This window comes from Notolepis coatsorum (genome assembly GCF_963971535.1).
Source record: "Notolepis coatsorum genome assembly, chromosome: 16".
In the NCBI taxonomy this organism is placed as follows: domain Eukaryota; kingdom Metazoa; phylum Chordata; class Actinopteri; order Aulopiformes; family Paralepididae; genus Notolepis; species Notolepis coatsorum.
In genome coordinates, this window is record NC_140180.1 from 64,045,702 (window position 1) to 64,059,857 (window position 14,156).

Below are 14,156 nucleotides of genomic sequence, written 5' to 3' on the forward strand. Positions count from 1 at the left end.
TGGCTAATTCCTGGAAGCTGCGTTATTGAGCGACATGTGAATTTAGCTAAAGGCGTTTGCGTTGCTCGCCTGGACACGTTACTATTTCCAAATCAAAGGTATATAATAGGTATTATGTTTCATCATGAATGCATCAAAGGGGGGGGGGGGGGTCGTTTTTTGATGCTCTGATCGTCAGCAACAGCATTCTTTTTTAATACTACATACGTTGATTGGCTGGATCGATGTGAAATCATTGTAGGATCAAGGTGGAATTGACGTCAGATAGTCCTTACCCTTGATCGGGGTTATTCCAAAAAGAATATTCCAATTGTCTGATCGCGATTTCCAGTATTGAATGAGGGCTGGTGGTTAGATAGTTTGGATGGACTGATGGATGGACTGACGGATGGATGGAAGAATAAAGGGAAAGGTGGACGAATGGGTGCATTACGAAAAGAAAGGAGAGGAAAAAGAGAAAGTTAGACGGATGGAATGAGGGGATGTAGCGTTTGATCAGTGAACAGATCGCAGGTAAAACTAAGAAACAGACAACAAATAAGCTAATGATCCCTGGGGGAGGAATGAAAGGAGGAAACGATCACATCACATGTTATTCATGTTGCTGTCTAATGCAAAACAGCTGAACGGACTTTACTGTCAGATTCAGGCACTATCCCTCAAGCCTTCAAAGTTGCCAAGGTTATACCGCTGTTTAAAGCTGATGACCCCTCTGTATTCTCAAACTATCGTCCTAAATATCGATACTACCTTGTTTTTCAAAAATTCTTGAAAAGCTGGTATATAGTAGAATCATGAAACATCTAGATGACAACAATATCTTGTTCGAACATCAGTATGGCTTTAGAAAAAAATACTCTACATACAGTATATGGCTCTTTTGCAACTTAGAGAAATAATTACAGCTGCACTGGAGAAAAATGAATATACCTTAGGCATTTTCTTAGATTTATCAAAGGCTTTCGACACAGTGAATCACGCAATTCTATTATCAAAAATGTCATGTTATGGTCTTAAAAAACAGGTTATACAATGGGTTGAGAATTACTTAAACAACAGAGCAATTTGTAGTTTTCAATGGTAATCGATCACAGCTGGCTGTACTAAAATGTGGTGTTCCACAAGGGTTCATTCTAGGACCCTTGTTGTTTTTGATTTATGTGAATGATCTTGCAAATGCATCCAGTTTATTGTCACCTATATTATTTGCTGATGACACAAATATCTTCGTCACTGACAATAATTTTGATTCCCTTATTGATAAAGCAAATTCTGGACTGATTCATTTTTCCTATTGGTTTCAGTTAAACAAGTTATCACTCAATGTCAAAAAATCTAACTTCATTATTTTTAGAAATAAGAACAAAAACATTTCAGACAGAACCAAGATTTGTATCAATAACAATGAACTTGCACAAGTTTCATCAGTGAAATTCTTAGGTGTCAATATCGATGAGAAACTCTGCTTTAAGAATCATTGTGAAATTGTTTGCAAGAAGGTTTCAAAATTATAAAAGCATTATAAAAAGGGTTAAAAAACAATTAAAAAAGAGCACATTACTAACTTTGTATTACAGTTTAATGTATCCTCACATCTCTTACTGCAATATAATTTGGGCCAGCACTTACCCATCTTACTTACAAACAATCCATAGAGCTCAGAAATCCTTTGTAAGAATTGCAACCAACTCTTCTTATTTAGCCCCAACCAAACCATTATTTAAACAACTGCAACTACTCACAATTTATGAGGTCAACAAGTATCAAACAGGGGTTCTTATGTACAAAGTAATTGGTCTTCCTTTATCTTTGCCAATTTTTTTACAAACTTATTTTGAGTTTAATTCTCATTATCATGCACATCTCACAAGAAGAAATAAAGACTTACACATTCCTTTCTGTAGGACCTCTGTTGCCAAATTCTCATTTGTTTATCATGGTGCAGTGATGTGGAATGATATACAAAATCTAACAGAAACATGTTCCACTTTAAATATATTTAAAAGTAAGCTTAAAAAAGAACTACAGATCCTGTAGTCTATAGTATCCATGTGTATTTGTGTAAAGTCTTTTTTATTTTTTTTCCAACATTATAATAGTTGTATAATGCTGTATTGTATTTTATAGAAACACTGTGATTCTACCCGTCTATCTTTTTATGCTCGCTTATGCCTGTATTTTTTACTGTTGTGAAGCACTTTGAACTGCAACCTCTGTATGAAAAGTGCTATACAAATAAAGTTATTATTATTGTATGTATCTGTGTGTATGAGAGAGGGATATGCGCATGTGTGTTTGTGCATAATGTGGGGGGGGGGGGGGGGGGGGGGGGGATTTATTTGGGTAGTTATCCTATATAGGTTTAAGAGGGGAGGTTGCTTATAAGCCCTTGTTTTTTTTTTACCTTTCCTGCACATTTTAACTGTTCTTCTTTTACTTATTTTATTCCAGAATGTATGTTTGTAAGTGCAAATAACAATAAACAAACAAATTCAAGTGCATCAAAGAGCAGAAAATCACAAACGAACAGCAGAAATTAAAGAACTCTGCAGACATGTAAAGCAGGGGTCATATTAATACATACTGTACACGTTTTATGCAGTGTAGCTCAAATAAAGCATGTACACGGACATGGTATACAAGAAAGTGCCATATCAGTTAAAGTTGACTCAAGTAGGAGTACTTCTCTGGAAGATTACAAAAGATATTAAAAGTACAAAAATTAACTCAAGTAGAAGTAAAAGTACAGGATTTTAAAAGTCCTCAAAATAAGACGTGTTACTTCTTATTCATTCATTTCTAGCCACCATCCATGTGATAACATGAACAAATTCAAAATAAAGTTTTTTCTTTTCTACACAGGATTATATTAATGTGGCTTTGAGGGGCGGGGTAGATTAATGGAAAGCGTACATTTAAGGAAGAGAGAAGTTGAAGAGAGGAAGGGGGTGGGGGTGAGAAAAGTGAAGAATAGGAAGACAGGAAGTGATGGCGAGATCAAGGACAGACAGTGAGAGAAGAGAAGAGCGAGATAGAAATTCAGTGTAGGGCACTGACAAGAGATCTAGATTCACTTAAAAACAATCTACTCCATTATTGTGACAAGGGTCAATGTCATGAAGTCACTTTCTGCCTCTGTGTTAAATCATATGCAAAGTGGAAACGCACAAGATCACATGGAGAAATTCTTGTGGCTTTTTCTACAAAGGTCTGGATGAAGGAACGAAGGATGATAGCGGAGGGCGGGGGGTGATGCATCAATAAACAGAAAGGGTGGATGATGGGGGAGGGGCGAGATATGGAGGGAAGAGAGATGGGAGGGATTGAATGACAGGAAGGTGATGGAGTGCGGAGATCAAGGAAACCGAGGGAGATAGAGGAGGAGGAGGGGGAAGAGGAGGGGAAAAGAGCGATATAGGAATTCAAGGTGTATGGCACTTGACAAGAGACCCAGATAGGGTAAAGAAACATTGACAGACTTTTTCTGCTCCCTCTTGACGTTGATGGATGACTATTCCATGAGGATCACAATCTTCTCTTAAAGGCACAATCCATTATCAAAACATAAACAAAAAAACAACACAGGCCGCCTGCCGCTAGCTGCCACAGAAATTAAATACACATCTAGGATAGCCCAAAGATGTTGTTTTCGTTCTCAGGTTCGATTCTCAGAGATTGATTGATGGTATTTGAGGGGGGAAAAACAGGTTTGAATGTATTGGAAGGTGTAAAATGTTTTTTGTTAAAATATTGGCAATTTTCACAGGAGACATGTCGTGACGTGTCATAAATGGGTTGTCAATCGCCAAGCTGCAACTATGGAACTTGTCATAATTTCCACCTAAAAAGTTGGTTATGAATCTCACACTTACCTTCAGGGCCGGACTGGGAGAATCATTCACAACTGCTTAGTACAATCTACTGTTATAAACCTCAAATAAAACCAAAGGTATAGCATTAAGGTGGGGGATGACTCAAGGTATATATGCCTACATAAAACATTTAAAATGAGGTGTGGACTTCAGTTCATCAGTGGTGGGTGCAGGGTGTTGAATGAAGTGAATCAAGGCACTAATTTCCAGAAGAAATTACTTCGGCAACTAGAAACACTGGCCTGACTGGGAGAAAAATAAAAATAAAATAAAAAAAGATATACTGTATATTGTATACTGTATATAGGCCAGTGCTCCTAGTGCTCCCGATAACCAGTCCGGGCCTGCTTACCTTAACCCTAACCTCAGACTCAGTGGAGACCTCACATCCCACCCTAACCTAGAATAGAGATTTTTATTTTCGTGGTCATCAAGATATCAGTGATTTTTCTACTTTCCAGGTTGACCATTTATTGACAACCTAAACACAGCTGTAACTAATAACATTAATAATGGGTCTGTTCCATTTGGCTGTACCAGTGCCTACTATAATAATAATAATAATAATAATAATAATAATAATAATAATAATAATAATAATAATAATAATAATAATAATAATAATAATAATAATAATAATAATAATAATAATAATAATAATAATAATAATAATAATAAGTACCAGTGCTTACTGGCTCGCTGGAATGACTCACTCGCACATCCAAAATGGAACAGACCAATTATTAAAGTTATTAGTTACAGCTGTGTCTATGACACATTTCTGCTGTGAAATTTTATTACTGGAGTAAAATATACTATTTTTTTTCTTGTTTTTATTACAGTGAGTTGGTGAATTTGTTTTCAGCTTTTCTTAATACAATCCATGGAGAAGTTAAGGCATATAAGCATGGCATTGACCTACCATAGGAGACACATCTCTGAATCTGCTTAAGGGCAAATTAAGTAAAGTGGTTATTTCAACCTCACGTTGCCTCCACTTGGTCTGGCTGTGCAGATTGCTCGGCTTCCACTAACCCCTTTGACCTTCCCTGACCCCACAGGCACCATCATGACCCCCAATTACATCAGCAACAGCTCCACAGACGTGTCGCTGTGGTGTAACTGCGAGGGCAGCGGGAATCAATGGCAGGACTGCCTCAGAATCCAGAGCATGTTCACCCACAACCCCTGCCTCAGTAAGTCTTCACATGGAAAGTACAATGTGGTGGCCATTACGTCTCAGTAAGTCCTCACATGGAAAGTGCAATGTGGTGGCCATTACGTCTCTGGTATCAACTTTTACTTCCCAGGCAGTGAGGGACTGATATTATTATTGTCATCACTTTTTAATTTAATTTCGAACGTTTATTTCAACTTATTCACGACAAGCTTACAAAACAAAGACACAGTTTATCAGCCAATTCATACATATAAACACAACAAATGAGAATAAACAATAAAACAATACAACATACTCATGAACATACAATTCTTTAATGACACTTCCTATATATTGGTCAAAGGTTTGATTTTAATTCTCAAGTTAGGTCCAGATATGACATGTATGCACCATGGGCAGAACTTAAGGATCATATCTATGAGAGTCATATCTATGTATATCCTGTTATACATTATATTATGTTGGTCTGAACTGGTAGAATGTGGCCTGAGACTCATCCAGTCAGCCATAAAACCTTTGGTAGATAAGTGAAGCTGACGTAGGTTTGAAGTGAGAGTGTACCTGAGGCCAACAAGCTGAGACATAGTTTTGAAGTGAGAGTTGACCTGAGGCCAACAAGCTGAGACGTAGGTTTGAAGTGAGAGTTGACCCGAGGCCAACAAGCTGAGACATAGTTTTGAAGTGAGAGTTGACCTGAGGCCAACAAGCTGAGACGTAGGTTTGAAGTGAGAGTTGACCTGAGGCCAACAAGCTGAGACGTAGGTTTGAAGTGAGAGTTGACCCGAGGCCAACAAGCTGAGACATAGTTTTGAAGTGAGAGTTGACCCGAGGCCAACAAGCTAAAGCGTATGTTTGAAGTGAGAGTTGACCTGAGGCCAACAAGCTAAAACGTAGGTTTGAAGTGAGAGTTGACCCGAGGCCAACAAGCTAAAGCGTAGGTTTGAAGTGAGAGTTGACCCGAGGCCAACAAGCTGAGGCGTGGTTTGAAGTGAGAGTTGACCTGAGGCCAACAAGCTGAGGCGTGGTTTGAAGTGAGAGTTGACCCGAGGCCAACAAGCTGAGGCGTGGTTTGAAGTGAGAGTTGACCTGAGGCCAACAAGCTGACGATGTAAGTATAGAGGCGTGAGAACAATTCATTATCCTTGCGGGTGAAACGAGCCCTACACCTGTCAATCAATCAACCCAGTCGATATGTCACGCTGTCGATACGTCGGGAAGCCAGCAGGAAAGACCAAAGTGTGGATCAATCCATCAATGCATTTCCCATAAAGCCAGGTGATTTATCAAGCGAGTGACAGCCAAAGCAATAAACCTGCCAAGTAGACGTGCATGTTCACTCCCTCACAACACAGCATGAATACACATGCGTGCCTGAGTGCACTCACACACACACACACACACACACGCGCACACACACACACACACACACACACACACACACACACACACACACACACACACACACACACACACACACACACACACACACACACACACACACACACACACACACACACACACACACACACACACACTGACGGTGCTGTCTGTCTGTTTAGGTTACTCAATCAGCTCCATGGGCAGTCCAGGTCCGCAGACTGTGGAGAAGACCCCTCCCCCTCCTCCCAGACCCTCCCCACTGGTGCAAGAGGATGACCTGCTAAGCAACAACCACCTGCCTGAAACCAACAATGTGAGTACCACTACTGGACCCGACACTACTGAACACGACTTAACTTCCAGCATACTACTAATTCATTAGTAGTTAAACTCCTTTACAGTGTCGTTGAGATGTTACATTCACAAGTGTCATAGTGCGTTATTAAAGACAGAAACATCAGACAATCAGAACAATTAAGAGCACAGAAAAAAACAGAGGTACACTTTAAAAACAATTACATTATTGTGGTGACCTGGTCATCAAGGTTCTAAACTGACCCATAGACACTAGAGTGTCTAGTTTCAGAGTTTCCTGCTAAGTATTCCATGAGGTCGGGGCAGATAAGCCAAAAACAGATCTACCAAGTTCAGTACAAACTCTAGGCACTCTTAAGCCAATCACTGGATCGTGTATGACAGGGTCCAATGGTCCATTCCAAAATAATGAATATAATTTGGACAAATAAGAAAAAGTTATTGGTTTTCTAGCTCTCATACCTTGGCCGTGAGACAACACAATAGCTCTTGAGTAGTGTTTGTGTTTCTGATCTGCCCATAAGTGTTTGTTGGCGTCGGGACTTATCCTATTTTACTACAGACAACTTAAAGGTGTACTTTAAGAATTCACATAATGTTCTTCCTGTGCCCCAGGACAGTCCAGTCAGTATTTATGAAGACGCACCACTCTCTCCTAAAGCTAGAAATCAGACACCCAAAACCATCTAAACTATAATAAAAATGTCAGCACCACACAGCAGCCCATTGAAAGTGGACAGCTCCCCTAGCCCCCCTCCCCCCAACACACACTCACACACACACAAAGCACAGCTGGAGGAGAGAGTGCTCACACGCTTGAGTGTTTATGGACAGATATAGCCTATCTCAATATGTGTCCCTGACCAGCGATTGTGGCCACATGTCTCCATTTTCATTTTCCAGATTTTTCCAGATTGTGAAACTACAGAATGTAAGCTTTCAAATGATGTGTCATACGTTGAAATCTGAGTGTTTGAAGATGCTGTGCTAATTTGAATCTTGTAAAACAGTCTTTTTTTTCTAGAAGATTGAAGCAGAGAAAAAGCCTCTCAAAGGCAGGCCAGATTTGAACACTTCTGTGAATAGCGAACAATGTTGTTTTCCAGTCTTTAAAAACACACCATCCCAGTGTAAGCACATACTGGACATGTGTGCATGAACGTGCGCTACACTTTTATTTTTTTAACCGTTTTTCTGGGTTTGAAGATATGGTCACCTTAGAAAGAACTGTGGGGGGGGGGGGGGGGGGGGGGGGGCACAGGAACAACATATGGGACATTCTTAGTTGACATTCCCCTTCCATCTTACTGGCCACACATCTGGCTCATAACCAGGAGATCTGGAGAAATTATTTTTAGAAAAGTGGGATAACTTAGGGCTGGGCGATAAAACGATAATGATAATTATCGCAATATATTTTAATAATTGATAATAATCGATAATAAAAATAATATCGGATTTATTTAAAAAATTAAAATAAAAAAAAGTATTGTGACCTGCAACAGGGCACAATACAGTGGACAGACTTGTCTTTCTTGCCTGCAACTTAAAGTAATGGCTTTGCTTGTCCAAATGACAATACTGACCAAATTGAGATTTATTTTTCTCTTGCCCATTTATTTAGTTTGCTTTCTAATTTAAAATACAGTTTGAAACCGTCTGTACACAGTAGGCTATGTGTGCTAGCAGAGCTAGTCTCCAGTCACGAGTCACGGTGCACCAAAAGGTAGAAAAGAAACAAGCAGAGCCAGAACTGTTCAACTCCCCTGGAGCCACAGCCACTTTTTTTGGTACTTTCGCTTTCAAACCAGATGCAGCCTGAGAACTGGTGTGAGGGGCTGTAACACTAAATATGGCGGCAACGACAAAGAATTGCTGCAAAATAAACATACATTTGTTGTTTAAATAATAATAAATAAATAAAAACGTCTTTTTTCTAATACTAATAAAAATATAGATAATTATCGATATCGAACGATATGAAAAATGTTATCGTGATATATCGTGATAAACATTTTGGCCATATCGCCCAGCCCTAGGATAACTATGCTTTTTGGAGTCTTAAGGAGTCATAAGCAGCAGTTTGATTTCAGATGAACATTTGTACAACACTCTTGCCACAAGATGCCCCCTGGAGATGCACTTGTAGTTTGATTTTCTGCCAAGCGAATCTTGACAGACAATCTTGATTTCCAGACCTCTTGTGAGAGCAGGACAAAGAGGCTCCTCTACCTGTCTGTTGTCATGTAGTATCAAAGAGTGGACCACAAGTCGATCTGTGCTAGCTACTGCAGAAGGGGAAATCAGCATACTTGAAAAGACAACAATTCAAAAACTCCAGTCATAAATTAAAGAGATATTTAAAGCTCTTTTATAGCTGTTTTATAGCTACAAAATCTTGGAGAAGGGCAACAGCTTGAAATCACATTAATTTCCTCAACTAATTTTCCCATAGACAATGGACCTCATGATCGAACGTGTTCGTAACTATACTTCGTGAAATATATTCGTAAGAACAAACTTACGAAAGATCTCCCTCGGATGCCTGAAGGTGTGAAAAGGTGTTTGTAAATAGTCAAAGTGTTCTCAAAGTGCTCCCTGCTCCTTATAGCTCCTATAGGGCATGCAAAGGACCGTGTGCAAACAGATTAGCAGGTAGCGCGAACGCAATTTGCAACTGATCAAAATTAGATTAGATTAGATGTATTGTCATTATACAGCACAAGTACATTACAGCAAAAATAAGTAGGCATCTAACCAGAGTACAAATGCAACAGTAAAGTGCAATAGTAACATACAATGCACAGGTGATTAAACTGGGTATAACATATATAAATACTACTGAGTAATAGTGCTCAACACTGCTCATCAGATGCATGTATAGAGTTGTAGTATTAATATGTACAGTGATACAGGTTTAAAGACCCTATAGTAGTAAGTCATACTGTAGAACATGACATCAAATCAGACTCCAAAAAAAGAATTGCAAAACACATGAGAGAGATGCTGGCCACTGGAGGAGGAACAGTAGGCTCAGGGTTGTCTGAGGCGTGTCAGAGTTTGGGTTTGAAAATATGGTCAACTTAGACAGAACTGTCAAGGGGCACGGTCTGTTCCATCACGAGGACCAATGTGCGTATCGATCAGTTTCTAGTGCAGCTATGATGTAGTCACATACATCAGTCGATTAATAAGTCAGTTGAGGAAGTGGGTTTACAATTGATGAATTCACCTCAATCCTACTATAGTAATCAACAATCTTCCTGAACACAAACACCAATGCAAAATTAACAATTACATCACCATTACATCACTAAACACTCAGCAAACCTTCACCCATAACACAGCTCGATAGTAATAACTCTTCATCATCTGTGTTGCGCACTACAAATTCAATATTGCTTACTCTTCTCAACACTGTTTTAGACAATACTCAGCATTTGTTTGTAAGATCAAAGGAAATGCCCATGGGCATGAATTATCAAAACACTTTGGCAAGCATTAAAAAAGATCTGTATTATGTGTACCGCTCCCTAAACGAACAAAATAAAAAGTGCAACCTGTGACTGTTTTTATCCATGAGAGAACCCTTTTAGAGAGATATGAACCTTAAGAGAGGTGAGCGTCACCTTAGGTGAACCAATGTCAACCCTTTTCTATTAGTTATCTTGGTTTTTGTATCCTGTGCCTTATTTATTATTAAACACCCTTGGAACCATCCTCAATCTTCCATCGTTCTGCATCTGGGTCCTACCACACCCCCACCATTGTGACAACCATCTACTATTATGTTTACCTAAGAAAGTGAGCCACCTGTAAAACCATTTCACAAAGAAAAAAATATTATTGTCGCAAAAAAATGCAAATTACTGTAAGTTGTACTTCCATGTTAGCTCATATGTAGAAAATTTATTCGAGTAAGATATCTCCAAATATTATAGACACCTTAGGTCGGGGACACGCAGGACACTGAAGCACTGTTAAGTGTACATTTTTGAGAGAGCAGGAGCCTGGCTGTTCACACCAGAAGAGCAGGAGCCTGGCTGTTCACACCAGAAGCGATCAAGATGTCCATTATCCAGCTTCAGTTAACCCGATGTTCGAAGCCGGGATTTTCCTGTTTCACAAAGGTGGATTCAGTCTCGTTAACTCAAGCCAGACTTGCGAGTCAGGCTAAATGCGCGCGGCCGTTTTAGGTGAAAAGCCAGCACGTATCGATGGCAGAGACCCTGATTCTCAACGGCATTGATTGATTAATTGATTTAAGACTTTATTGACAGATTGCAATACGGCTCAATCGCCTCGCCGACAAGTTAAATGCGTTATCTATAGGCTAATTCTAAGTCCCTCATTACCTCAATCAATCAGATTATATTTCTTTAAACTTGCCTGCTGGATTGAATAATCAAATGAGATCTTGCTAGCGAAAATAATTAGTTAACTGTTATACAGAATTACGATACGGCCCTCTTGCCCATTGATTGATGTATAGTCAATCTTTAACTTATCTCCAATGTGGTCTAACGGGTTGTTCTTTTGACTTTCACACGGACGACCGGGGTTCAAGACCCTAGTCGTCTCCTTTTTTTTGCAATATAGGAATAATTCAATTTGGTGCACGTTGAGAGCTATATAAAGAATGACATCCTCAATGCATGTAGATTTATAATATTTTAACTTAAAACCAGGCTACTTTGGCGTATAATCATTAATATTATATTCAAAAAAATTATATTGGAAACACCGGGATTTGAACCCGGGTCGCAAGGTTGGCAGGCTTGAGCACTACCGCTGGGCCACTGTGCCAGATGGGATAAATTCATTGTTTATACATTAATGAACGAGAGACCCGTGTTTAGAATATTCCTTATTTTGAATGAAGTTTTATTTCTTTATCCTCATTCATTCATGTGACGTCAACGGCTCATTCAATTTCTCAAATCCGTCAAACAGCGCATCTCATCAGACATCTTAATCCCAGTTACAATTAAAATAACCACATAATGTGTACATCGCACGAGCGAGCGCCACCGTCGCCACGGTATATATAACGTGCATTATTTAGGACAAAGTGAATTTAATATCAGCATTTTGGGTCTATTTTACATTTCAAAAGCCCCCTCTGGAAGAATGGAGCACAAAAACGTAATTCAGAATGGTATAATGCAGATCGTAGACTGTGGGAATAGTTTCAGGAAACGAGCTGTCACTTTCTTTGCGGGGGCGTGGCTCTGCGTGATCCGGCTAACTTGAACTTGAACTCTGCTTTCGACCAGGCTCAAACTTTTGGATCTGTTGGCATGGTGATCTGGAAAATCCACGTACATGAAACCGGAAAGTCCGGCTAACCCAGTTATCCAGCTAAAGTTATCCGGCTAACTCAGTTATCCAGGTACATGGAACGGGGCCCAGAAGAGCAGGAGCCTGGCTGTTCACACCAGAAGAGCAGGTGCCTGGCTGTTCATAAGCCAACAAGAGATTCTGTTCCTCTGCTCCAATCACATGTAGAGACGTTCACGGCTCACAGAGAAAATAAACCACACGCCAAAATGAATTGATCTCTGCTCGTAACCTTTAATTGAGTCTAACCTTATTTGGGTGAAACCTTATCAAGGCTCTACTGAGACTGTGGGGGAATTTTTGAACAGTCTACATACGTGACCACTACTACTGATAGGAGCCACTTATCAAGATTTCTCCCTGTCTTAACACCAAGGGATGCTCCTTAACTTAAGAGTGGCCTAAAAAGTCTTTACTTGACAGAACTAGGCCGAATTTGCACTCAAATAACCAGAGTATTTTGCCCTTTTGAATTCCTATAATTCATCAAGGGTGCCCTATGAGCAGAATTTAAATCATTTGACTCCACAAATCAAACTGTAAGATGACACCACTTGAGATCTGCTGGCTAATCCTATTACCTTTCTCAAAGTCTGATGGTGTCCCCATGTGGAATGTCCCTGTACACCTGACATTTCTGTCTTAACAGGAGGAGGCATTCCCTTTAATCTGGTTACAAATATATTTTTTCTTTTTATTAGTTTCCCTTTTTACTTGGTTTGTAGAATGCAATAATTACCTTAGAACAGAGTATAATGTCTAATCCAAGAAATACGTGTATAATAATAGGTTTTAATTAATAAAGTGGAAACATATCAATTACAGTGAGCCTTTCTCAAAATCAGAAATCAGAGAGGAGAGAGAGACAGAGGGAGAGAGAGACAGGGGGAGAGAGACAGAGGGAGGGAGAGACAGAAGGAGAGAGAGACAGAGAGAGAGAGACAGAGGGAGAGAGAGAGACAGAGGGAGAGAGATACAGAGGGAGAGAGCGAGAGAGACAGAGAGCTGACAGGAGTCAAAGTCACACATGCCAGATTTCAACATATTAGAAAAAGTGAATGTGTTAAAAAAAAAATCTGTGAACATCCTGTGATCTTCCTCTGCCTTCTTCTTGGTCTGGTTACTACCTCATGCTGCTCCTCATTGGACCAGGACCGCTGATTGTTGGAAGCTCAGATGCTGGTAAAAGCAGTAGGGGGAGGGGTATTCCAAGGCTAACATGGATTCTCATCATATACCTGCCTCTCTTAACAGGGATGTTAAACTTTTTTTGGAATGTTGGCCATACAAAAATTATAAACAGTTATATCCATTTAAAATGTTTTCAGCACCATGGAGAGAGAGTGCAGTGTGCCATATAGGCCTTTTCAGGAATTTATATTTCTTGCTGGACTGCGCTGCTGACGAAGAGGATGTGTATAAAACTCTCAACATGTCAGAGAGAAATTAGCTTTGACTTGAATCTCACTCTTCACAAGATCCACACTGCATCAAATTCTCTGGTCAGTTCACACACCAGTCAGAGTGAATCTTCAGCTGCAGAGGCCAGTGCAACTGAAACTGCTGGGCTGTAGTTACTCAAACTGTGGCCAAAAACACAGCAGGCAGTAGCTTCTTGGAGAAAGGAGGCACTAGCAAGCAGGGAAAAATCCATGTATTTAATTTAATTCAAGAATGAATGGCAGTCTATTATAGACTACCAGGACCATTTTTACCAGTAGTGATAAAAATGAATTACCAGAGGTAGAGACGTCAAAAGCAGAGGAAATCTCCCCCGCTCCCCGGCAAATCATACCCTGGGTACCCAGTATCAAGTGCTGTGAACTTCCACTGCTGTGATTTGATTTATGAATGTAAAACTGTTCTGTTGGACAAATAGTGTAGTCTTTCATCAAGGCTGAGCTTGCAAAGCACTCTTGTGTTTGGAAAGGCAGTATTGCCACCATGATGATGCAGTGAGAAAAAAGTATGTATTACTTTTTTGGAAATACCATGGTATCTTTTTTGGAAATACCATGGCACCTTTTTGGAAATACCATGATCATTATTTTGGAAACACTGTGGTACTT

The 14,156-nt window shown here is 39.7% G+C and overlaps 1 protein-coding gene across 1 annotated transcript in view; it reads left to right on the plus strand.

The window, feature by feature from the left end:
- gfra3 (GDNF family receptor alpha 3) overlaps nucleotides 1-14,156 on the plus strand; it is a 187,804-nt gene that overhangs the window by 130,631 nt on the left and 43,017 nt on the right. Inside the window, exons 6-7 of the mRNA XM_084331511.1 lie at nucleotides 4,934-5,068; nucleotides 6,612-6,745. Coding sequence (XP_084187637.1) covers nucleotides 4,934-5,068; nucleotides 6,612-6,745 — 269 coding nt within the window. The remainder of the gene's footprint in view (nucleotides 1-4,933; nucleotides 5,069-6,611; nucleotides 6,746-14,156) is intronic.